Here is a 23,099-nt window from a genome sequence, read left to right as displayed (position 1 = left end):
AAAAATTCTTATGAAAAAATTTAGTCAGGGTCATTGGAGGTTTACCTGATCGTTTTGAATCCCTTCAGGGCCATTGGAGGTTTACCTTATTAACTTCAAGGTTCCCGTAGGGTTAGTGAAGGCCAACACTCAGGACATCCACGGTTATAAAAAAAAAAAAAAGATAGGTAAGTAATTAAAATATTAAATTAAATCATTATTGAAACAATTGATGGAATACAAATTAAAGGCAAATAAAAATGTTAATTTTCAATTACCTTTTAGATTTTGGATGACAATTTAAAGAATGGTTCCGTAAAATATTTGAAACCCTAATTAAATGAAAAGATTAAATTCCTATTTAAATTCATTATTAGTATGAAAAATATTAAATTTTGAATTACTTTTTAAATCTATGATGGCAATTTTAGGAATTGGTTAAAAAAATAAATTTAAAATACTAATAAAAATCAAAATAAAATAACAAATGAAAATTTATATTATTGCACATTTTTTATATATTGATTATTTCATGATTATTTTTTTAATCAAGAAAAATGTTGTTGAATAGAAAACAAAAGTTGTTTCAATTCTTCTCAAATCCTGATTTTTTTTTTCAAAATTTTCTATTAAATATAATTAATTTATTTTGTTAATTTTAATATTTGTTGCATTCTAGGAGGTTGTAGCAAGAGAAATAACACAAGAAACGACATCTAGAAAATTCTTTACCCAAATCTTTCCAAGCATACGCGGCACACCGATACGCCGATACACCCAGCGGCAAACTGACTCGGTGAGTAGCGAGAGGAGGTTATCTCCATCAACGTACTCCATCTCGGTGAGCATGATGTGGGACGACTGGAATAACTGGGACGACGACGTTTCGCAACCCCAAGAAGAGCCACCCCCTGATTCTCCCCTCAATTTCGATTTCCTTTCTCTTCTATCCAAGCCCAAGGTTCAGTTTCCACAGCCCATTCTCTTATACCAAACTTAGGGTTCATTCACAAACTCCACCACTTACTTTATTTTTTCACGTGTAGGATTACTATGGGATGTTGGAGGTGGATTATGATGCTACGGAGGATGCCATCAGGTCCAATTTTATCCGTCTCGCATTGGTTTGTAACTTAACTTGTTATTCCCTGGATCATCGCTGTTTGTTCATTTGATTATTTTTGTGGATAGGGAACTATCATCTAATGTTGTAATTGGAGGTTTGTTTTTCTTTGAATGGGGTTGTGCAGAAATGGCATCCAGACAAGCAGAAAGATCCGGACAACTCCACTATAAGATTTCAGGAGATAAATGAGGCTTACCAGGGTCAGTGTTATTTTTTAATTTTTGAAAAGTTTTCACGCATTTGAGTGGTCTGTTTTTCTGAATTGAATTATGGGGCTGTTTAGTTTGATCGAGTGATATTCAGTATACAAATAACGAGGGTTTGGTTTGCTTTCCACTTCCCAGTTATCAACTAGAAAGAGAGTAATACATTCTCCAAAAGAAAAAACATTTGCTTGACAGACTATAGCGTGTGCATTTTGTTAATAATTGAATCACTACATTAGCCTTTACAAAGCATTTGAGCATGGAAATTGATTATTATGCTGTGGAGGCTTAACTAAATTTAGCAAGATGAGACACAAATGGGTCTTTAAAAATGATCCTTAAAAACTTATTGTTTATTTTCTGCAGTGTTTGGGAAACAGAGGGACCCATTCAAAATACCAGCCTCATTAAAAATGGAAAAAAGAGAATTAAGACAAGAATAAAAGAAATGGAGAAAACTACATATGCATTAAGGTGAAAATCAAATAGGAGTAATTCTATCTGATCTTTGTCATTTCTTTTTAAGAAGAATAATGATTTGATCTTGCAAATAGAATTAGTTTTATTTTTATTTTAAAAATTTTCATCTGAAGAACCCATGCAGCATTGCTTCTATATTAAGCCCATGCAATCCTGTGCCATTTTGATTAGGGAGCATCTGGAAGTACCAAGGAAATGGAATTTTGCTGCTTTGTTTTGCTTAGAATTTGAGGTTTCAAATTCATCCACCATCTACTTTCCATGTTATCAAACATTGGATTAGATTTGTTAAATTTGTAAATTTGTTCCTTTCTGCTTCAGATTGGATAATATCAGGAGAGCCTCACTAACACTAATGGATTCTGTACTATTCACTCTGCTGGAGAAAGGCCTGTAGAGGCCTGCAAGGAGGGCCACCATGCTTTTATCACATGTAATATTCTGGAATACGCTTTGATATAGGTCTGCTGTATAGCATTTTAGGTGAAGCAGGATAAAATAGTTGCAAGATGGAAATGGTTTTTAAGTCAAATAAAGGGTTGTGGAGTTATAAGCAACATCAAGATGAAGCCTTCCAAATTGACAAATATACAAATTCTATTAAATTTAGACAACTAGAATTCCAAGGAACCAGAAATCCTACTCTGAGATGGCCAAATGTGGCCAAAACGTATAAAGATCGAAAGAGCTGTTCATAGAACTATACTTACCCAGATAGAGGATAGAGTGCATTGATTCATACATGGATTTCTCTCCTTATGACAAGTTCCATTCATACAGATAATGGGGTTGTATCCAGATCTTGATTCATTATTTCCTTCTTTTTTTCCTTCAAATTTGATTGCCTTGACTACAAGCTTTAAATCTGCAAGGAAACACTGTTGTTAATCATTACCTGCTAAGTTGGAACATAGACTAGCTAGCTGTGCCTAGGAAAGATGGAAGCCCATCATAGAGCAGTTTACTAAAAGTAGAAAACTGCTGAGCCAAGAGAAGGTGGCCTCTCTTGGGAAACCTGGCCTAATTTCTCTTCTTTCTCTTTTATCTTGGTTTCTGTATTTCCTTATGGACACAGAATGTAAAAAGATGGGGGAAGAAGCAACCTGACTCTGATTGACCTTGGCAGATAACAAAGGGTGTATTCAACTACCAATTTGTCAATTGGAGTTTGTGTCCACAGTGGGGGTTTTGGATATTCACTTGTCAGTTGTTGTGAACAAAGCTTTACTAGGTGAGTAGTTATTATGGATATTTGGGATTCAGAGTGCTACTCGTTGAGGAAATTTCTGGTCAGTGGGAGCTTATGGACTAGTCATGGGGGAGGGGGCCTAGAAAGGAGTTATGAAATAGACATGTTTAGGGACAAAACACATTTCATTGTGACAAATGGACTGAGAGGGTCATTTTGGTATGATAGTTTGGAGCAACTCAGCTTGAGAGTACCATCCCTGGAAATGTATGTTATTATTACATCTCAAAGAAGATGCAAAGCAGGGAATTTAGTGGGATCAGGTTTCCCATCTTTAGTCATTCATGTTCCTTGTTTCTTTTGATTCCATCTCATGTGTCTGCTTCCTTTGCTAGACGCTACGTCCAAAAAGTGGTTTCTCCAGAGAATAAAAGGAAGCCTCTATCTAGGATACAGGCTGGTTGTGTAAGCATCAACTTGTCTTGTATTATGCATTTATTCAACGGGAAATGCAACATGAACATGAGAAAAGTTGGGTTTGTTTGTAGGATGTATTTCTCTGCATCTTCAAATGCAACCGTACAGTATTATATCCATTAATGTCCTGTGTGTTCTCTTTGAATCACTTGTTAATGATAATTAGTTGTATGTGACTTGTGCAACATAGGATGAACTTCCTCCTCATCTGACTTAAAAAAACTTAAAAAAGGTTATTTCACATTAATGTAGTTGGAATTATTGATTAGTTCTGATGGGATTATTCGAAATCCAAGAACTAGAAGGGTGTTTGGTAAAACTCAATACTTAATGTTTAATGACTTAAAAATAATTTTAAGGTAAATCATGCTTAAGTTATCATGTCACTAAGTTGATTTACCAAGTTATTTTTAACTTTAAGTCACAATATTAAGTTATTTTACCAAACATACTTAATATGCTTAATCAGTTAAATTAAGTTGTTAAATCATATTAAGTCCACTGGTTGATTTATCAAATGCCCTCTAAGTGATTTGTGCTGTTTGATGAGTAGTGAGCAAGCTTTTATATTTACCCCTTTTAAGGCCTCATCTGAAAGTAAGGATTTTATCTTGTGGGTGAAGTTGAAATGCATTGAGGAAATTATACTGCCACTATTTGGCTGGCAGACAAATGATTCCCCAGCCTAGATCCAGGTGTGTGTTATTCTTGTAGAGGAATCCTTTCCTTCATTTGAGGGGAATGAGTTCAACTTCTCTAACAAGCCAACTCTGGGGGGGCTATCTCCTTTGTTTCAGCAACTACATGCTCTACAACCCCACATATTCTTTGTAAACATGCATACCCTTTTCCCCCTCATCCTTGTATCATTGTGATTAAATGATCCATAAATTTGTCATCAACATGTACTTCTATATTTTGATATTGATGATAGTACTTGCATATTTGCACTTGCTTTAGCCATCTGATTGCTACCTCACTCCAATTATGGTTGGGGCCCACGAGAACAGAACAGGCTATAGCTTTTTTTTCCAAATCAGTTGGAATTCAGTCAATTCCACAAGGAAGTCTTTCAAGTGAAGTTCATGAGAAACACCCTTCCTGTATAGAATAATCTACGAATACTGTAGGTTTCACTGTTCATTATTCAAATATTAAGGAGGCGATGAAGCATATTGAAGGTCAAGAACCAAAGATCATAATTAGATTACTGTGCCAAGGTTAATGGTGCATGGAGATATGAGCCCTAATGTTTTCAACAGTAAATTAATAATACAACTTATTTGGTCATATCTCAAGTGATTCAAATTAATCTTTGCTGAATGGAATTGTGGCCAATGTGTCTGCATCCCCACAAGCAAGTGACCAACACCAACCTGAACACCCCATGCTTCTTCTTTTCCCTCTTCCTTTCTTCTTCTTTCCTCTCCTGTTCTATTCACAAATTTGTGCAGTTACTGGTATGCAATGCTCTTTAGCTGTTGACTCATTACTTGAACATAAGTGTTTATCCTGCTTTCATATTGTCCCTAAATGCATCACAGTTTTGAAGGCTTGGACTATTTTGAGGGGTGTTCATTCATGTTGTCTTTAGTTACTGTTAAAGAACCAATAAAAAAATTAAGAAAAGAAAAGCAATCAAAACAACATTACTAGACTGTAACAAGTGGTTTTGAATTTAATATTTGGTTTTTTTAATTCTATTTAACAGTTTTGAGTGATCCTGCCAAAAGGAGGGAATATGACAAGAGAAAAGGATTGCTACATGTCTATGATTATAACATGATTGTAAGAATTCCTCTTCTACAAAACATTCATGTTCTTTACATGCTTTTATTTTGTCTTGCTTTTTTTTTGCCTTGAAATATTCTGTTTCCTTTTTGGTTTGGTGCAGGAATACCTGGATCGTAATAAAGGTCTTATATTAACATGCAATGGCCTTGGGATCAGGCATTCAATATGGTGAATCAAAAAGACATGCACAGATATCTTTTAGTACATCTGATACGATTCTTGCAGTACTGGCACTTATTTGCTCATACTGCAAGTTGCACAGTTGGGGATGCAAAACTGCAGCACGTAGTGGAGGATTAGAATTCACCTTTGTTAATGTATAGTAAAAACTGGGAGAAAAAGGACGAAGTACCCCTTACCTTCATGTCATCTAACATCTTATGCTTGTCCGCTTTATATCCTGTTTTGGGGCTGTTGAAGGGCGAATCTTTCACAGCTGTTGTTTTTCTCATCTCTGGAGAAGTGGTGAGCTCTTGATTGCTCAAAATTCTGGATGAAATAAACAAATTTGAACTTCTAGATAAATGACATTCAAGGAAAGATGATTATGAGACAGACAACTATAATGAAGTGGTTAGGCCATGGGATGTTGAATTGATTGGGCAGTAGGTTTGCCCCTAGTGCTTGGATTATCAATTTTCTTGAAGCAGTTGGTGATGAAGCCAACATCAGGGGGGATTGCTTATTGCTGCTTCTGAGCTTTGGGTGTTTGTGAGTTTGCTTGCTGATCAACAATATTTTGATGCTTTATAGTATGAGGTATAGCTTCTTTCAGTGGTAAGATTGTCAGCCACTCAAACTCATTCAAGGTGAAGCGCCAACTTCTTTTGGTAGATGTATGGTGATTGTTGGGAAGTGTTACAGCTATGGATCTTGAAACATTGCAGTGGAAAACCATGGAAGCAATGAAAACACCTCCCATTTTTAACGTTTGGCTTTATCATATGAAACCTACATGTTATTCACTTCGCAAGACATAAACAGAAAGCTTAAATGAGGAAGGGCCACCTTGAAGAAGCCTTTCAACTGGAATTTTTTTTGTTTTTTCTCCTTATTTATTTTGCTTGGTTCTCTGGCAGGCTTCACTAAAAATTACAAAAATGGGAAAAGTGTGTTTTGGGCTGGTAATATGGAAAAAATGAGAAATTGGGACCCAACTTTGGGAGCCCGAAGCATACTTTTCCATTACAAAAACAAGACAGCTGCTCGGTCTGTATAGCATCGTTCATTCCAGCTTCCATTGGTAGGGCTAGGCAAGTCAGGTAATGATGATTCCATGGGGGAGTGACATCCTGTTCAATGTCCACTGTTTCTACATCCAATTTGCAATGTCTCACCCTTGCATTGAGGGACCAGCCGAGCAGCCCAAAATCTAGATGCTATTTGGGCATGTCGGGTCTCCATGGTCCCATTTCTGTTCTGTTTGGTGAGTATGAGAAACTTTGGGCAATCCATCCTTGGCAGCCTTTAATCTAATTCAGTTTTAACTTGACTGTTAAGAGGGGCGTAGTCGAGATTCACTCCGATAACACCTTGGTTCAATTGTCTAGCGGTTGGAGCAGGTGGACAGCTCAACGGAGGACCTGACTCCCGAATTCGAGCGCCTACATCTACAGTGTTAGTATTTGTTTTTCTTTCTTTAATACTTTCTAAAAATTAAATATAGTATTAGAAAAAAACAAATAAAGGGAAAAAGAAATAATTATTTCTCTCTTCTTCATTCATTTCAATTAGTTTGTTTTCAAATTTTATGCCAAGCAAGCAAACGTTTCCTGTTGCTTCTGAAACACATCTCTCATCTGATTAAAAGATTGGAGGATTTTACGGTTCTTGTATAACTAAGTCATCGAGCAGTTCAAATGCAGGCAATAGCTTTCTTTCCCTGCAAATCAACTCAACCAAAAGAGCCCATGAATTGGGCTCTGGTTTGAACCCCAGTTCTAATAATCCAAGCAAAGCCATAACTGCATCGCCCACCTTTCCAGCCTCACATAGATGAACCAATAGCTCATTCGAGGTAGCAAAATGGGGCAAAACCCCCCTACCCAGCATCAAGCCCACAAGCTGTGTCGCCTTCTGCAATTCACCTTCCCTGCACAAGGAATTCAACACGATCCTGTAACTTGCTTTGTTCAAGTAAACACCCTCATAGGGTAGCCTCTCAAGCATCCCACGAGCCTCTTCGAACCTTCCTTCTCTGCACAATCCTCCGAGTATCACATTGAAAGTTACAGTATCAGCTCTGCACTTGTTTTCTCTCATATCTTTGAGCAACTCCATAGCTTCATCGACCCTACCAGCCCTACAGAAAAAATTAATTAAAGTGGTATAGCCGACTGTATCAGGCTTCAGTCCTAAGCTTTTCATCTCATCAAAAACCTCCTTTGCCTCCTCCAGTCTTCCCTCCTTACAGAAGCCATTCATCAAGGCAGAGTAATTAAATACATTTGGGTTGCATCCATTCTTCTTCATGAACTCCATTATCTTCAGGGCTCGATCAACCTTCTCTCCATGGCAAAACCCATTAATCAAAGCGTTGTAAGTCAGGGCATCGGGCAATATCTGATCCTTTGAGACCATTTCCTCAAACAATTCAATGGCTTCTTTTAGTCTTCCACTTCCACAGAGACCATTAATCAGCGTAGAGTAGGTGATCAAGTTTGGGTAAGAAACATGAGACTTTTTCATCTCCTCGACGACTTCAAAAGCAGAATCAATATCCCCATTCTTGCAGTGATGCTTGACTAAAATGTTGAAAATGCAGGTATTGGGCTCCAAGTTGAGACTCTTCTTGGAATTCAAGAGAAACTTGCGGGTCAAATCAACCTGATTTGACTCAACCAGGAGATTGAGACAAGTGCTGATGGCTTTGAGAGAAGGTTTTTCACGGACAATTGGGCGGATGGCATCAAACATCTCAACCACCCTCTCATGAAGAGAGAGCTTGGAGAAATGTTTCATGAGGTTAAGAAATATACCCTCATGAAATTTGCAAGTTTCATAGGTCATTTGGTGAAGCACCGCATCAATAGCCTGAAATTTCTTGGACTTGGCAAGCTTATGGAGGATGGTAGCATATGTAGCATTGTTGTGGCTGAACCCCCTTTGCTCCGCTACCCTGTTAAATATCTCAAGTGCGCGTTGCGGATCGGTCTCGCGTTTGATCAAGTTGATAGCCGACTCGTGAGAGATGAATTTGGGTTTCTTCCGAGGTTCTACCATGGTGGTTGTGGCTTCGGTGGCTGGAGGGTCAGGTTTGGGAGAGGTGGCATTGAGGTACTGAAGAGGAGAAATCCAGGGAAGTGAAGAGGAAGGTGCTGAAGGAGAACAAGAGAAACAACGGTATTCATGGAACGGATTCATCAAACAGCAGAGGTTTTTAAAGGGCTTAGTCATCTGGATTTGTCCACCAGATGTTTGATAAAACGACTGCTAGAAAACAGGGACAGAAATTGTAATCTACTTGATAAAATCTTTTCTTCTTTACAGGCCACTAATACTAATGAAGCGATCCTGGAGGTGACTTGAATAAAAATAAATAAATAAATAAAAATAAACCTTCCCCCCAAGAGAACAGTGGAAGATGGAGGAGAGAGCCCACCTTCTTCATATAACATTTATTTATTTAAAAATTTATTTTATTTATAAAATAATAAGTGAAATAAAATATTATGCCAAAAAGACAAATTTTTAGAAAATATTTATTTCATGCAAATGATTAAATAGCTAAAATGTGAAAATTAAATTAAATTTATTCATAATAAATTTTGTTTTTCAGGAGGAAGAGGAATATATGAATAAGTTATTATAAAAAATTCCTATATTTTTTAAATGAAAAATTATTTTCCAAAAATGTAATTTCACCTCGGAAATGAGTAACTTCACTCGCAATATATTCATGTTTTGCATCCGGTATTGGTTAGGACCCAGGTTTGACCCAATACCTCTGTGCCTGAGCATAGTTGGTCCGGGTATACCCGACCATATCCGGTACCTCCAATGTATAATTTGAAAAGGGGATGGTATTGGCAATAGAAGTTATAATGAAAGAGACAAAGAGTAGCCTGATACGGATAAAGGAAGGAGGGGCCAAGCGAACGAAGTGGCCTTAAAATTGAGATTGTAATTGACCCAGAAGTGAAAAGACAGGAATATCGGCAGACCCGATTTATCACATCCGGGTCCACATTACACGCCAACATCAAATCGCTTAATTTCAAATTTTCAATGGCCCATACAGCTGCAGTGATAATACCACCTTTGTCGCTCATGATATCGCCTTCATCTGTAAATCCAACGGTCATAGTTCACTTCACACAAACAACATCGTGTGTACCAGCCGTTGTCAATACTTTTTCCCCACATATAAAATGCCAAGAGCAAACCCAAGTTGCATCACGATCCTCGGTGGTGGTCTGCAACTCGGACTTTACTGTGATGGCGTCCACACTGCCGGAGAATCTCACCAGAGAGCAGTACGTGTACCTGGCCAAACTCGCCGAGCAAGCCGAGCGATATGAGGAGATGGTCAAATTCATGGAAAAGCTTGTAATCGGGTGGACCTCCATGTCGGAGCTCACCGTCGAGGAGAGGAACCTCCTCTCCGTGGCCTACAAGAACGTGATCGGCTCGCTCCGAGCCGCGTGGAGGATTGTGTCGTCGATAGAGCAGAAGGAGGAGAGTCGCAAGAACGAGGAGCATGTGGCTCTTGTCAAAGACTACAGATCCACGGTGGAGACGGAGCTCTCCGAGGTCTGTGCTGGTATTTTGAAGCTCTTGGACTCGCATCTGATACCTTCGGCTTCCACAAGCGAGTCCAAGGTGTTTTACATGAAGATGAAGGGGGACTACCACAGGTATTTAGCTGAGTTCAAGGTTGGGAATGAGAAGAAGGATGCCGCCGAGGAGACTATGTTAGCATACAAGTCTGCTCAGGTATTATTGGCTTCTGTTTCATTTCCGAGAATGCAAGAAAGAAATTATTTTAAAAAGCAAATTTATTTTTTTTCAAGCCTGATAGTTGTGTTGTTACAAGCCAGCTTAGCAGATTATGACTAGATCTCGATGTTTTGCCCTTCCTTTGGCTGTCGAGAAAATTGAGGGAAAGAACAGAAGTATTTTTTTTTTAATAAATAAAAGTAAGTCTGTCTTTGCTTACGAGAATTTTGATATCGAAAGAGGATTAGGGTTATGAGTGTGTTTGATGGAGATTGGGATTTTTTGGCAATAAAATCGAAATGCAGAAAAAGGAGAGAAGAAAACTCTGACTCCTGTTTGGTAGGCGATGTATCCGGGGGAGGAAAAGGAAGAGAGAAGAAAAAAAACAAAAGAGAGAGACTTGAATTCTCATGTTCTATGGTGGTATGGTTTTCCAAAAATGAAAGCTCATAGTTCCATCAGGCTCACTTGAGGGAAGATTTTTGTTTTCTCCTTCTCAAACATGGAAAACCTAAGGTTCAATTATTATTATTGTTATTATTTTACTGCGTTTTTCTAAGTGGGTGTCACCAGGAAATTTATTTTAGGGTGTTGTTTTTATCAGAATTGGAGACTTAGAAATTGATGTTTGATTTGTTTTCCTTCTGTTTCTTTGAAGGATATTGCTCTAGCTGATCTGGCCCCGACTCATCCAATAAGGTTGGGCTTGGCGCTCAATTTCTCTGTGTTTTACTATGAGATTCTCAATTCATCGGATAAGGCCTGTAGCATGGCCAAACAGGTATTCCTTTTCTTCAGCTATTATGTAATATTTCATCCTTCGCCTTTCCCCTCCATGTCTTGGCTGTTAATATCTTTTGTTTGGCTGCTGATAAATAAGGAGGAGAAGCAAGCAATTTGAAGTTTTGAATCTTTTGTTTGTGTTGCTTTATTTCTCGACGTAGTAAAAAGGTCGCGTCAGCTGAGATATATTAGGTATATCGGGATCTGTGGAGTTGAGGTCAGGTCTCAAACAGTAAGTATTTGAGATTCAAAATCTAGGATTTTTTCTTTTTCTTTTTCTTTTTCTTTTCTTTTCCTTCCTTTTCTCAGCAACCAAACAAGACATTTCATAGGAACTGTTATTGATATGGACTGTGGAGGGTGGATCTGGAATTGTTTTTATGATTAGATTAGAACTCCACTAGAATTTCGGAAAATAGTTGTAATAAACAAATCTCAATTCTTATCACAGTTGAACTTACTGGGCAATAAAGTAATCATGTGTTGACTTTATGGGCAGTGTCATTTAACCTGCCTGCTAGCTATTACCCCTAAACTTGTCACGACCTTGTAAGCAAACTAGTTGGCATTGGGACAGCCAAGATCTAAAATTAAAATTCAGATCTATCTTGAAGCCCTTTCCTGAATATTGGGTGTTAGATCTGTCAGTTTCTATCTCTCTCGATCTGTTTGTGTGTGTGCCATGGATTAAAAATAAAAACCATTCTCTGATATGTGTTTGGCTGAAGAAACCAACCCAGAGTAATGATTGATTAAATACTGAATATTTTAGTATACTGAAGTTAATGCATGGAAACCCATACCACTTGGTAAAGTTCAATCTATTGCAACAATTTAGTCTTTTTCTGCACTGGCCATGTGTGTTTGTGCACACACATGGGAACAGTGCACGCCTGGTGTTGTTAGTTCTATGTAGATTGACCAGATTTCTTGGGGTTTAATAAGTATGTATCACCTTCTTGCCGTATCTCTGCTGATAAACTATAGAATCATAATTGCTTTCCTGATGATAGGATATTCTTATTCAAGAGAAAATAAGTTATTTTCATATAAATATTGAAAAAATTTTGGTTCTTATTATTCAAGTGGATGATAGGCCAATTATTGAAAGAAAATTATTTTCTTAACTGATTGTTTTTGTTGTTTCTTTTTCTGTTCCTTGTCCTCCTTTTGTGGTGAGGGAATTAACAACTGTACACATTAATACTCTAAAAAGTTCATTTGTGCGGGGTGCTAAAGCAAAAGTAAATTCTGGTTAGTAATATGTTATTGAAGATTTTGGTTAGAGATGTCCTAAATCATCGCCATAATATGCATGCTTTGTAAATTTTGGTCTTATTGTTTTCCATGTCTGCCCACATGTCAAGTCGCTTTACTGAGTTATAATATGATAGAATGAGGCTACTTTGTCAAAGTTGGTTATACTGGATACTCGTGATAACTTGCCTGTCACTGCTCATTTAGGTTTTAACTCCACTCATTTCATTGGGTATAGCAAGCCATTTAACAGTTTCTGAATTAACCTAGTTGTTGGTCTGTGGTCTTTCTTCTTCTTCCCTTGGCTTTTAGGGTTGAGGTTTGGTAAAGGGGTGGTGCATTTGACTCTTTTATTACTAAAGGCCAGTGTAAGAATATGATACGCATGAATGCATGGTTCCTTGTTTTCGTTGTTTACAGGCATTTGAGGAAGCCATTGCTGAGTTGGACACTCTGGGAGAAGAATCATACAAGGACAGCACTCTTATCATGCAACTGCTGAGGGACAATCTTACTCTTTGGACTTCAGATGCTCAGGTCAGTGCATCTCTTTGTGTTCCACGTGTCAAAGAATGTGTTGGCTTTGGTAAATCTGCAATTATTATTGCAGAATAGGTTGATCAGAGATATAATTTGAACTGTGTTGGGTTTGGTTCATGCAGGACCAGTTGGATGAGCCATAGGGGATGTTTTAAATTGGCCAGTCATATTCCTCTCCAGGAGGAGGTGGGCTTTGAATGTCATTTTGTTGTGCTGGTGAAACTATGTTTCTAGAAACATCAACCTGGGTCATGATGTTTCAATATTTAAACAAAGTTATTCTGTTCTAAAGTTCTGAAGAGATTTTAAACCTGTAGCATCCAGTGGGAATATCAAGTTGTTTCTTTTTTATTTCAGGTTATCATATCACCAATTGCATTATTTTGCAAATTAAATTAAATCTAAAAAAATTGACTGGAACAGAACATGCTTCATAGCTGTAAGCTAAAAAGGGCTTAATTAGGTAGCTTTTTGTTATATCTTTTCTTAAAACAACACGAGCAACTCTTTCAGTTGCAGCTTTCGATGTTGTAAAAATGTTGTGCCATGGATGGGTTGGATGCCAGGTAATTTTGAAGTTAATCGTAGCCATCCGTCTGAAGTCTGCTGGAAAGACGAATAATAATTGGTAAAAGATCATTTGCGGGGGCCAGGAGCCTGTGGTTTTGCTTCAGGGCTCGATATGGTGCAATGGTAAGTTAATGGTCGTGCAATCTCTCTCTTTTTTCTTTTTCTTTTTGCCCTTAAATTATGCGCATATTGAAAGGATCCAAGCAAGTGTATTCTGCATTCCCAATGCGTGTTCGGTAATTTCAAAGCTGGGATCTGCCTCTTTATTTATTTATTATTATTTTATAAATACTGTCACCATTAGGAACATAGCATAATGGCTGGGTTGCTAGTTGAGCTGTTCAACCATAACATGATTCCCAAAAAATACAACCTCTCATCTCATTCGAAAGGCAAAAGGAGGAAATATTTTTCCTTGACTTTCTGCAAGGTCGGTAGGGCCTGAGATCATCATAAACGACATTTGGATGTTTCATTAGCAAAAAATTTAAAATTAATAAATTATTTCTGTAAATGTTTCCTTAAATATATTTCACATATTCTTTTATTTATATAATAAAACAATTTTAAAAATGTATAAATTATAATTAATTTTAATTGTTTCCTTACATATTTTAAATGGTAAACCAAAATTCACTTGACTTCCAGACAAACACAGAGTAAAGTGTTCAATTTTTTTAGTAATTTATTTGAAAAATCACCTCACCAGCTTATCATATCCCTTTCTAAGAGATTTCACATCATTGTTATTCTCTCCGTTCTTATCCTAAATTTCTAGTGTTGTGATCTTGCTCCTCTTCCTCCTCTCCACCACAGCATATACGAAACCACAATGACATTTCACCCAAAAGTTCAAGACTTCAATTTCTATTGTTTTATTTTAAATATCATCACTCAGTTCCCATTTCCTTTTCAGTTTCAACTTCTTAACTACCAACCAAGCACTTGGTTGACGTTGGGCTCCTTTGTAATATAAATTTTCTCTCGATAGCGTCATAAACTTCAATGCGTGTTCCTAGAGAGAAAAAATGGCAAGGAAGCAGAGGGCCATTGGACGAAGTCGCCTTATATCCTTCGGCTCTTCTGGGGGCCCACTTAACTAGCTGGGCACATGGAAGGAGTAGATGCATCATGCATGCTACTACAAAAAGTTAATGCAGATGACCATTCGACATGCACATGGCAAATGCATTTATGCTTTCACAAAAATTAGCATATACATGTGAGGAAGCACATCAGTCTGTATTCATCAAAGCAAATATCCACCCAAGCGAACTGAAGATCTTTATATGGTAATACAGAGATAGGGATGACACACAGGCTTAATTTTAAATATTTACGAGATAGATGCAACCATCTGCATATACAAGCCAACACAAGTGTTGCTTTCTACACATGCTAGATTCAGTTTCATTTAATCCATACCTCCTGCCAAGGTTCAGGAAGTCAGTCCCTTGTGCTGTTTTTGATCCACTCTAGGTACTGCAGATTGCCCCCAGTGATGGGCAAGGCAATAACTTCTGGCACACTGCACAAAGTCAAAAGGCAAGTTAAGGGGAGAAATAAAAGACTGGGTGACTGGCCGTTGAATATCAACTAACATCATTCTTTTTTCTATTTTCTCCTTCAAAAGTGGTTTGAAGACTGTTGAGAACTGCTGGCTACACAAGGATTTCTACATTCTGCCATACTACCAAAGCCGCTCAAAGCTGCTATATTCCTGGGCATGCTGGTTATGGGCAAAAGTCAGGATTTCAGGAGGCACGGGCACAAATAATGGAGAGGAAGGAAAGAAGGCTAGACAGAAAGTCACCAATTTTTCCAATTTTATTGGGATTTTCCTGATTTTCAAGCACAATTTTATCATCCAAATATTGGTGGCTTTTAGCAAACCAGCAAATCACCTTAGCGCACTTTAAAAAATTTAAGGCTTGAGCATGAAATGGGTGGCACCTAGCCACCAGGGCAATGTTGCCCTCAGTTGCGTTTGATTCTCTCCAAACATGAGAGAATTGCCTCTATTGCCTAAACTTTTAATATATGCATGGAAAAATTTGAACTGCTAAAACAAAGGTTTAGTAAGTAAATTAATTTTAGTTATCTTCTTTTCAAATTTCGTTTAACTAATTGTTAAAGATATGAAAACCATTATTGTAACTTTTGTATAATAATTAAATGTAACTAAAATGTAAACTTGTAAATAAAATTATAAACATTTTTAAATATAAAAAATCATACATACATCATTATTTCTTTTATATTTTTTATTATATCCAAATTAAATAGATCATTATTTTCTAATTAAATGTGTTTTCAAGTTTTGCATATTATCACTAAGTGTCACAAACTTTATCATACATATTGTTTTCTTTAACAAACAACTCCAATATGAGTATTTACTAATTGTTTTATTGTTTCTTGGAGTTTCTTTTCAACATTTTTATAAGTTTTGATCAATTTTCATCCCTTGTTTTTTTTTTTTTTCAAATTTCCATCTGAAAATTTTCCTAAAATTTTTGTAAAATCCAACCACTCATATTCCATCAATTCCAATATTTTCATCCTTAGTTATAAAGGGCCATTAGATGACATCCCTTGAGAAAAATATCTCAGATTAATGATCAAGTTCACAGATCAGAAGAAATCAACTTCTGAAATGTTAGAGCTTAATTTATTCTATATGAATCAATTTTGCGAACTGATTAATCCTACTGGTCAATGTCTAGACTGCAAGGAAGCTTAGTATAGGCATCTTACTTTCCCACCTAACCGCTTATGTGGATGACATCATATTCCACACAATATCTATAGCCATTTCTCATATGTCATCCAATTTCTCAGACAAGTAGGTTATCTATGTAGGAAAATAGTGCAGAAGCGTTGTGCTTACTCATATTCATGATTTGCTTTAACATGCTCTGTTAGAGCTTCCAAGAGAGATTCCCTGGTCTTGATTATAAGTAGTTCCTCAGAATCTGTCTGGATCTGCAACCAAAATGAGGCACAAAGGACCAAATGAACTATTTAAAATGAGATGGTAGGTCAAGGGCTTTGATGGTTTATATCACCTACCGACCTACAAATTTAATTGGTATTCATGATTACTTTAGTCATGAACATGAAATCTTACCTCTCCCTGCCAATGATAAACTGATTCAATACCTGCAGCCATATGTCATCAGGATTTAGGTTAAAGGAGACATGTTTAAACCACAGAAAGAAAATGGATTTGCAAACTCAAACAAAGGGAGGAGGTGCCAAAAGAATGAGAAAATTAGAATTTTTGTGTGTGAGATAGGAAGTCTCCATCATGACCCTGGTACCGTCTGAAAGCAGGGATCATACTTATTCCAAGACAAGTGCAACTCACTCCATCATGGTTATCATATTGCATAGTCATCAACTTTAATCTTACGGTTTCCCAAACATTCCCTTCATTCTTATAAAACTAAAATAAAAACAATAGATTATTGATTGATTTGAAAGTGCATGTCAAGCTGTCATGAAATAGTAATGAAAGGATGCTTCAGCAAAAGAACATTAAAGATGATTTCAATATTTAATTAGAATCAGAAATATCCATTGGCAATCTATCCACTAAAGGAGATTCTTTTTCTTTGTGGTAGGGGGGGCATCAACTAAAAATATACTAGGATGAAAGAACCAAGAGAAAACAAAATGTTGAGGGCACACTTTGAGAGACTGAAGAACATACCTGGTACTCGGTTAACACAGGCTGCAAGCTTCTCTTTAACTATGCTTTCTGCTAACTTCTTTCCTGCATATAGGTTCTGTATTATTGCCCGAGTAAAACTTGAAATATTTCAAGCATTTAATGTCCCAATCTGAAAGGGGAAGCTGCATATTTACATAAGCTGAAAGCATATGTCACAGCAAAAAGGCTGTGCAGGCAGCTAGGTACGGGCTACAGAGCCAGAATGAGTTATAGCCCGTAATCTTTTATGGTCACAAAATAGGGGGAGAGAAGAATATGATATGCCTCCATCATTTCCTACAGAGCCAGAATGAGTTATAGCCTGCAGTATTTTATGGTCACAAAAGTCGGGGAGAGAAGAATATGATATGCCTCCACCATTTCTTTTTTACTATCAAACAGTTAAAGATATCATAAGATAATTCCAAAACAAAAACAACATATTTCTAGTGATAAACAGAAGAAAGAAGAAGAAAGCAAACATACCAAATGAATGTCGCTTCAATCAAGTAACTAGTTTCAAGTTATCTTTTAACTCAATATGCAAAATAGAATAGGTGATTGATTCATTGTAAGCAAAAGCTCCAATGGCTACCTATGTGGCTATGTTCACATAAGAAAGTTGTCAATGCCAAATGTTTGGGCCACAGGTGACCAAACCGGGGCTGATAAAATGACATGTGGAAAAATGGGATCGGTTGGTGGTAAGTAGTGAAATGGGTTAAAATCTAAAGAAAGTAAAAGAAATGGGAGAATAACGAGGCATAGGATGAGAGGAAGGTAAAAAAGAATGACATGGCTTAGCTAGATTGATCACTAGGGCCATGTTAACCCATAAAACCAGTTATTAGTGATAGGGGTAATAAAATTTGAATTAAATGAAGGTGGGGGTTATATGAAAGGGGATCATCTGTATCTTTTAAAATTGAATTAATTCCAGAATAAATTAATGCCAGGAAATGGTTAAAATTAAGGAAGTTGACATCATGTATGTATTGGGAGAAAAAAAAAATAGACAAGTGGCTAGTTTTTACCAACCCCTAAATTATCCGCACTCCCCACATGAATTAACTCACTTTCGTCCAAATTGATTCTCAAACCTGATGGCGGTTGAATTATTGATCAGACTAGTAAATTGTGATCCAATAACTTTTTTTATTCAATGATTAGTCTAGTTATGAAAACATTGATAAATACCTTCTATTAACTTATTTGTCTTTGAAAGCCCAGTATAAGTATGCTAGATCTAGAAGAAATACTTAAGGAGTTGGTTTTATATTCTAATCAATTATATTTCTCGTTGATAATTTTGATAATTGCCTTTTTGTTGTTATTTCCGGTTTTTGCACTGGCTCAGTGGAATAGAAATCCTAGTCTCAGGTACAGAAAATGATTTAAATGTGCACAAAGGACGTAACACACACCCACAATCACCTGAGGAAGAAAGATACCAGAGCATTCTCTCATGCACCACACCTGACAGAATTAGAATAATTGGGAACAATGATTAATTCCCTTGATAGGTCTAGACCAGCATTACTGAGCATTAAATTGCTCTGACACACCCATGTATTAGATCAGCACATTTAACTTAACTCAATGCCACCCCTTCCAAAGATGTGCAACACCATAGATAAGGAACTTTATTTCTGAATGATGTCTTGGATTCAAACTCCTTATCAAAAGAGAATGCCTTGGATCCATATTGTCTAACTTTGTGGTATAGATAGTGTAATGTGTCTTCCAAGAGACTATAATATCACCTAGCAGCAATACCTTAAAACATACTAATCACATGCCCTATCTATATTTGTTATCAGTAAAGTTTAAGGGTCAAGCAACCACTTCTAAATAGTCAAAATTTAAGATATAAAAGTGAAGATCTATTTATTTATTTATATTGGATAAAATAAATAAAATGCATTGGGGATAAAAAATAACAGAGGGGTGAAGCTTGTTCTGACTTGTTTGCTTGCCATCTTTGCAAGGATATTATTTGCAAGTTCAAATAATTTACACAATTACACCAAGTGATATCATGAGGGGAGATGAGATCATATGGCTGTTTCCAAAGCAACAGGATCAATGGTATTAAAACCCAAAGTAGTATTCCATATGGCATGGAGAACTAAGTATAAAGATGAGTAAAGACGCGAAGACAAAAGAGAATGCATTGCAAAGAAGTGAACATTGAAAGGAGAACAACCAGGGAATGCACTATCCTCAAAGGAAACCTAAAGCACTAGGATAACCCTCGCAAGATATTCAATGAAATCACTTTAACAATGGGAAACCACAATACTTAACTTGAAGTTCTCAAAGGAAACCCAAAACCATAAGATAACTAATCAAAAGATATTCTTCAAAATCACTTAAAAAAGGAGAATTACTGATACTTGGAGTTCTCCAAAGAAACCCAAAGCCCCGGGATAACTCTCACCTAATTTTCATCAAAAACACTTCCAAAAAATAGAATACCAAAACTTGAAATTGTCAAAGAAAACTCAAAGCCCTGGCACAACACTCATGGAATATATAAGAGAATCTCAAATACTTAACGTGAAGCCCAGGTCATCAATTTCAGCCATCTACCCAACAAAACCATAGTTAATAAAAAAAAATTATAAATTACCTAACAAAGAATCATTGTGTTATCTCTAACTTGAATCATTAAGGTTACTTGAACTTTCATCAACAAACAGAATATATAGGGAAGAAAATAAGACATAAAAAAAACATTTCCATCACAATCATTGTTCAATCATGCCTAATTTCTATCAAAGTTGTCCACTATTAATACTATATATCCATTGCAAGCTAAAATATCAAAATTGATCTGAACAATATCACCACTCAAAGAATTCTAGGGAGAAAATTTGGAAAGACGAACCCGCTTCTTTGTTCGGGACAGTAACATAAACGACAATACTGGGTACGGTAGTCTGATTTGCTTCCATTCTGATCGAGCGAACGCTTTTAGCTGGCGTCTGATTACCAAACTTTGAGCTGAAACATCAATTCCGTACATCTAAGTCCATACTCATGCGATTAACTAAGAATTAGGACACAATAAGAACCCTAGCCATTGATTGGTTTTCGAATTAATTATCAGCATTTCAGAAGAACCAAACAGAAAAATGGAGGAAGAAGTACCGGAGAAAGGGCCCAAAAGGGAGAGACTGAGCACAACCCGTCTTGAGGGAGGAGGAGAGGGCAGGGCAGAGATTGGAGAGGCCCAAACTGAGCATGCAAAATGCCCCTACCAAGGGCAAACGACGTCGTACTGCGGACGAGGAGACGATCGAGGATGCTTTACAGCAGAGCGTTGATGCCATTTATCAAATCTGATTCTTATACTTGCTGTTGCGTGTTACCGTCCCCGGAAGCTCTCACTCGTCTTAATTAACCTCATTTTGAACCAGAGGGCCCAATACAATTCCAAGTATGACAAATGACAAGCCCAAGACCAAGCCCAAACCCAAGCAAATTTAAGGGGTATGGACTAGAAATCGGATCCCATAAGTGGGAAATATGTCTAGCCCAGGAGGCCGGAGTCCTACTAATTTCCAAAATATATTAACTTTTTAACAATAAATTAGGTTGAGAATCTTGACAGTGGAATTGCATTTGACTAGTAAGGATAGGAGATTGAGATGAGAGGTAATAGGTAATAGGGACAAGGAAGCCTACAAGGGGACTAGAGGACTGCCTTCCTTAAGCGTCTTGTCCAGCTAGTGCTTCCAAAATGCCGAATCCAAAGGCCAAATGAGTATGACCCAGTCACTTCCTTTTAGCCATTACAAAACTATACATAAGACAGAGGTTGAACCAAGCCAAGTGAGTTTTGCCAGCTCAAAGTAGTTGGTTGGAATTATATTAGAATGTAATGTTGGTATATCTACATAAATTAAACATGACCATGGCCCATAGCCCATGGCCCATGGTCTCATTCGATTTAAAAAATATAGGGAGGCAGCAGTGGCCCAGTCTAGCTCCACGTGGGAATTGTTAATTCGGCGATAGAGCTGAGAGTGGAGACACTGAAGATACGGCGGATGTTCTGCATCCTTTTGATGGCGGACCACGGCATTGTACTGGTTCCACATGCGTCGCCCCTGGGGTGACTCGTTTTAACAGGGCTCAATGCCCTTCCCCCCATTTTCCTTCTCTATTCTGATTTTTCTTCCTTCCCCACCCGGACCACTCTGCGGGTCTTTCTTTATTGGAGTAGTGAATCTCAAGATTCGCTTCGATTCTAAAGCTTGTTTTAAATTTTATTATTTAGTGTAACTTCTCTAATCCACTTGATCCTTCACGCACCACCATTTAATGACTGGACTTATTAGCTCATGAGAGGTTTGTCTCAGAAATCTTCTTCCAATTATTTTATTTTTCTGATCAAACTCTGATCTTTATGTGGTATTCATCATCCAACGGTCTTTGTTTTAATTAAAACTCGATTACAACATACATTGCATTAAGTGCTTAACATTTATCATATTAGAAACCAAAGAGAGAGTTATTCCATACCAACAACCTTATCCCAACATGAGAGACAAAAAAAAAGGGGCGGGGGGGAGGCTGTCATCGGGCCGATGAAAATGGTCATACGCCTAAAGAATGACCTAACATTGGGTTTGTAGCAGTAGACTTAAAAAAAAAAAAAAAAAAAAAAAAGGAGAAACAAAGAGAGGAACCAAAGGGTATAAGTTAAAGAATAAAAATTAAAAAATGAATAGTGGACCGAGGACTGGGTGTCAATCACACTACTCTGAAGAGCTCGGATCTCAAACAGTGGGGACTCTGACCCAGTGACCCTCTTGAGGCCAACATGAAAAGTCTTTAGAGGGGCCTCACTCGTGCCTCTCATCTCTCAGAAAAAAAAAGGGGGGTGGAATATAAGAATCCATCGGAGCCAGCATGCATCTGACATCAACCATATGGGTCGTGCTCAAAACTCGGTCTAAGGGGATTTGGGGGTGACCCTTGAAAAGGGAGAATAAGGGAAAAGTCGAATTTCAAAGGGAGGAAAGCGCCTCTTAGAGAATGAGAATGCACCCAAAAAGAAAAGGGAGAAAGGGTCAGAAAATCAAAATTGTGCTCCTAAAGTCTCTTTAGGAGGAATCCATTTTTGGGCACCTCTTAGTGAAGGCAGCGGCAACAAGAATCCTAAGCAAATAGTGGTCCTATTTATGTAATTGCCTTTTGGCATCGTGTAAGCTAATCATGATTCTAAAAATGAGCGATGCGGATCATCTGTGACAATGCCGACATTTTCTTCGAAATCAGCACAGCCATTAGTCGTAAATGGAAGCCTTATTACTGAGTAGTTTCTTCGCTTGTTCCATGGATTGGCTCATTGTCCCACTAGCCATTTATCCCAGCAATTCCATCATTGGAGTGCTAACTCAGTCAGAGTTAATAATAATACATATCTTTTCCATCTCATCCTCAACTCAAAATAATTAAAAATATTATTATCTTTTTAAATATTTTTCACATTTTCTAAATAAATTTCCAAGTTGATGGAAGTCAATATCTAATAAATAAAAAAATAAAAAAATAAAAACCTTTACCAACGTCTAATTGCAATGAATATTGAGGTACCCAGACAGTTACAGCTAATTGAAACGTGGAATATGCAGGAATCGCGTCTTTTCGTCATCCAAGCAATCCAGTCATGGAAAAACATTGAGGGCTGGAAATTAAGGTCCATCTTACAGCTTATGATTGCCACGTTGCACAAAGTGGAGAGAGAGAGGACAAGTCTTTAGTTTGATCAGATTTATTTCATCATTCATATCTAGGCTTACCGGCCACCGAGAAATATTTCTCACACGGTTTAGTGCCTTTTTTTTTTGGGCGGGGGGGTCAATTTCTTGTGCAAGGTTTACGCGGGATGTGATATGTCCATTCTTTAAAGCATATAGACCAAGATTTTCTTCACCACTCTTTGAATTAGCCCATTATTCACAAAGTGGGACACACACACACACTTTGAATTAGGCCATTATTCACAAAGTGGGACTACACACACACACACTT

The 23,099-nt window shown here is 37.3% G+C and overlaps 4 protein-coding genes and 1 long non-coding RNA gene across 6 annotated transcripts; 3 read left to right on the top strand and 2 right to left on the bottom strand.

Moving 5' to 3' along the window:
• The first annotated feature begins 506 nt into the window (after positions 1–506).
• On the top strand, positions 507–5,806 carry LOC100248914 (uncharacterized). 2 transcript variants are annotated; one of them, XM_002283868.4, is made up of 5 exons: positions 507–940; positions 1,026–1,103; positions 1,230–1,305; positions 5,169–5,245; positions 5,352–5,806. In XM_002283868.4, the coding sequence occupies exons 1-5, from the start codon at positions 827–829 to the stop codon at positions 5,421–5,423; spliced, it is 417 nt and encodes a 138-aa protein (XP_002283904.2). In that variant the 5' UTR covers positions 507–826; the 3' UTR covers positions 5,424–5,806. The 2 variants fall into 2 exon arrangements, with proteins under 2 accessions (XP_002283904.2, XP_059591017.1); XM_059735034.1 differs by having other exon boundaries at positions 645–940; positions 5,169–5,806.
• A 1,128-nt stretch (positions 5,807–6,934) lies between these two features.
• Positions 6,935–8,879, bottom strand: LOC100243762 (pentatricopeptide repeat-containing protein At5g18475). The gene has a single exon (XM_002283871.5). It carries the CDS (start codon positions 8,645–8,647, stop codon positions 7,073–7,075), a length of 1,575 nt encoding a protein of 524 aa, XP_002283907.5. The 5' UTR covers positions 8,648–8,879; the 3' UTR covers positions 6,935–7,072.
• A 417-nt stretch (positions 8,880–9,296) lies between these two features.
• On the top strand, positions 9,297–13,120 carry LOC100854545 (14-3-3-like protein G-BOX factor 14 kappa). The gene is made up of 4 exons (XM_003634435.4): positions 9,297–10,186; positions 10,848–10,970; positions 12,650–12,766; positions 12,892–13,120. The coding sequence occupies exons 1-4, from the start codon at positions 9,479–9,481 to the stop codon at positions 12,910–12,912; spliced, it is 969 nt and encodes a 322-aa protein (XP_003634483.2). The 5' UTR covers positions 9,297–9,478; the 3' UTR covers positions 12,913–13,120.
• LOC109121689 (uncharacterized) lies at positions 10,291–10,580 on the top strand. The gene is made up of 2 exons (XR_002028947.2): positions 10,291–10,389; positions 10,495–10,580. It is a non-coding gene; the product is annotated as an uncharacterized LOC109121689 (long non-coding RNA).
• Positions 13,121–14,562: 1,442 nt separating the features above from the next.
• On the bottom strand, positions 14,563–20,453 carry LOC100252419 (protein CutA, chloroplastic). The gene is made up of 6 exons (XM_002285666.5): positions 20,208–20,453; positions 19,945–20,060; positions 17,055–17,117; positions 16,470–16,501; positions 16,230–16,324; positions 14,563–14,867 (listed from the first exon to the last, which is right to left on the bottom strand). The coding sequence occupies exons 1-6, from the start codon at positions 20,387–20,389 to the stop codon at positions 14,786–14,788; spliced, it is 570 nt and encodes a 189-aa protein (XP_002285702.1). The 5' UTR covers positions 20,390–20,453; the 3' UTR covers positions 14,563–14,785.
• Positions 20,454–23,099: the final 2,646 nt, after the last annotated feature.

Source organism: Vitis vinifera, chromosome 18 (assembly GCF_030704535.1).
Source record: "Vitis vinifera cultivar Pinot Noir 40024 chromosome 18, ASM3070453v1".
Lineage (NCBI taxonomy): Eukaryota > Viridiplantae > Streptophyta > Magnoliopsida > Vitales > Vitaceae > Vitis > Vitis vinifera.
This window is presented reverse-complemented; position numbering and strand designations above follow the sequence as displayed.

What these genes read in the sequence shown, in the direction of transcription:
- LOC100248914 (XM_059735034.1), top strand. Translation starts at nt 827, where the DNA reads ATGATGTGGGACGACTGGAATAACTGGGACGACGACGTTTCGCAACCC. An exon ending in ATTTTATCCGTCTCGCATTG is followed by an intron (nt 1,104 to 1,229) that starts GTTTGTAACTTA and finishes GGGGTTGTGCAG; the next exon opens with AAATGGCATCCAGACAAGCA. An exon ending in GATAAATGAGGCTTACCAGG is followed by an intron (nt 1,306 to 5,168) that starts GTCAGTGTTATT and finishes TCTATTTAACAG; the next exon opens with TTTTGAGTGATCCTGCCAAA.
- LOC100243762 (XM_002283871.5), bottom strand. Translation starts at nt 8,647, where the DNA reads ATGACTAAGCCCTTTAAAAACCTCTGCTGTTTGATGAATCCGTTCCAT.
- LOC100854545 (XM_003634435.4), top strand. Translation starts at nt 9,479, where the DNA reads ATGGCCCATACAGCTGCAGTGATAATACCACCTTTGTCGCTCATGATA. An exon ending in TAGCATACAAGTCTGCTCAG is followed by an intron (nt 10,187 to 10,847) that starts GTATTATTGGCT and finishes GTTTCTTTGAAG; the next exon opens with GATATTGCTCTAGCTGATCT. An exon ending in CCTGTAGCATGGCCAAACAG is followed by an intron (nt 10,971 to 12,649) that starts GTATTCCTTTTC and finishes CGTTGTTTACAG; the next exon opens with GCATTTGAGGAAGCCATTGC.
- LOC100252419 (XM_002285666.5), bottom strand. Translation starts at nt 20,389, where the DNA reads ATGGCATCAACGCTCTGCTGTAAAGCATCCTCGATCGTCTCCTCGTCC. An exon ending in TGTCCCGAACAAAGAAGCGG is followed by an intron (nt 17,118 to 19,944) that starts GTTCGTCTTTCC and finishes ACCTATATGCAG; the next exon opens with GAAAGAAGTTAGCAGAAAGC. An exon ending in TTTATCATTGGCAGGGAGAG is followed by an intron (nt 16,325 to 16,469) that starts GTAAGATTTCAT and finishes TTTTGGTTGCAG; the next exon opens with ATCCAGACAGATTCTGAGGA.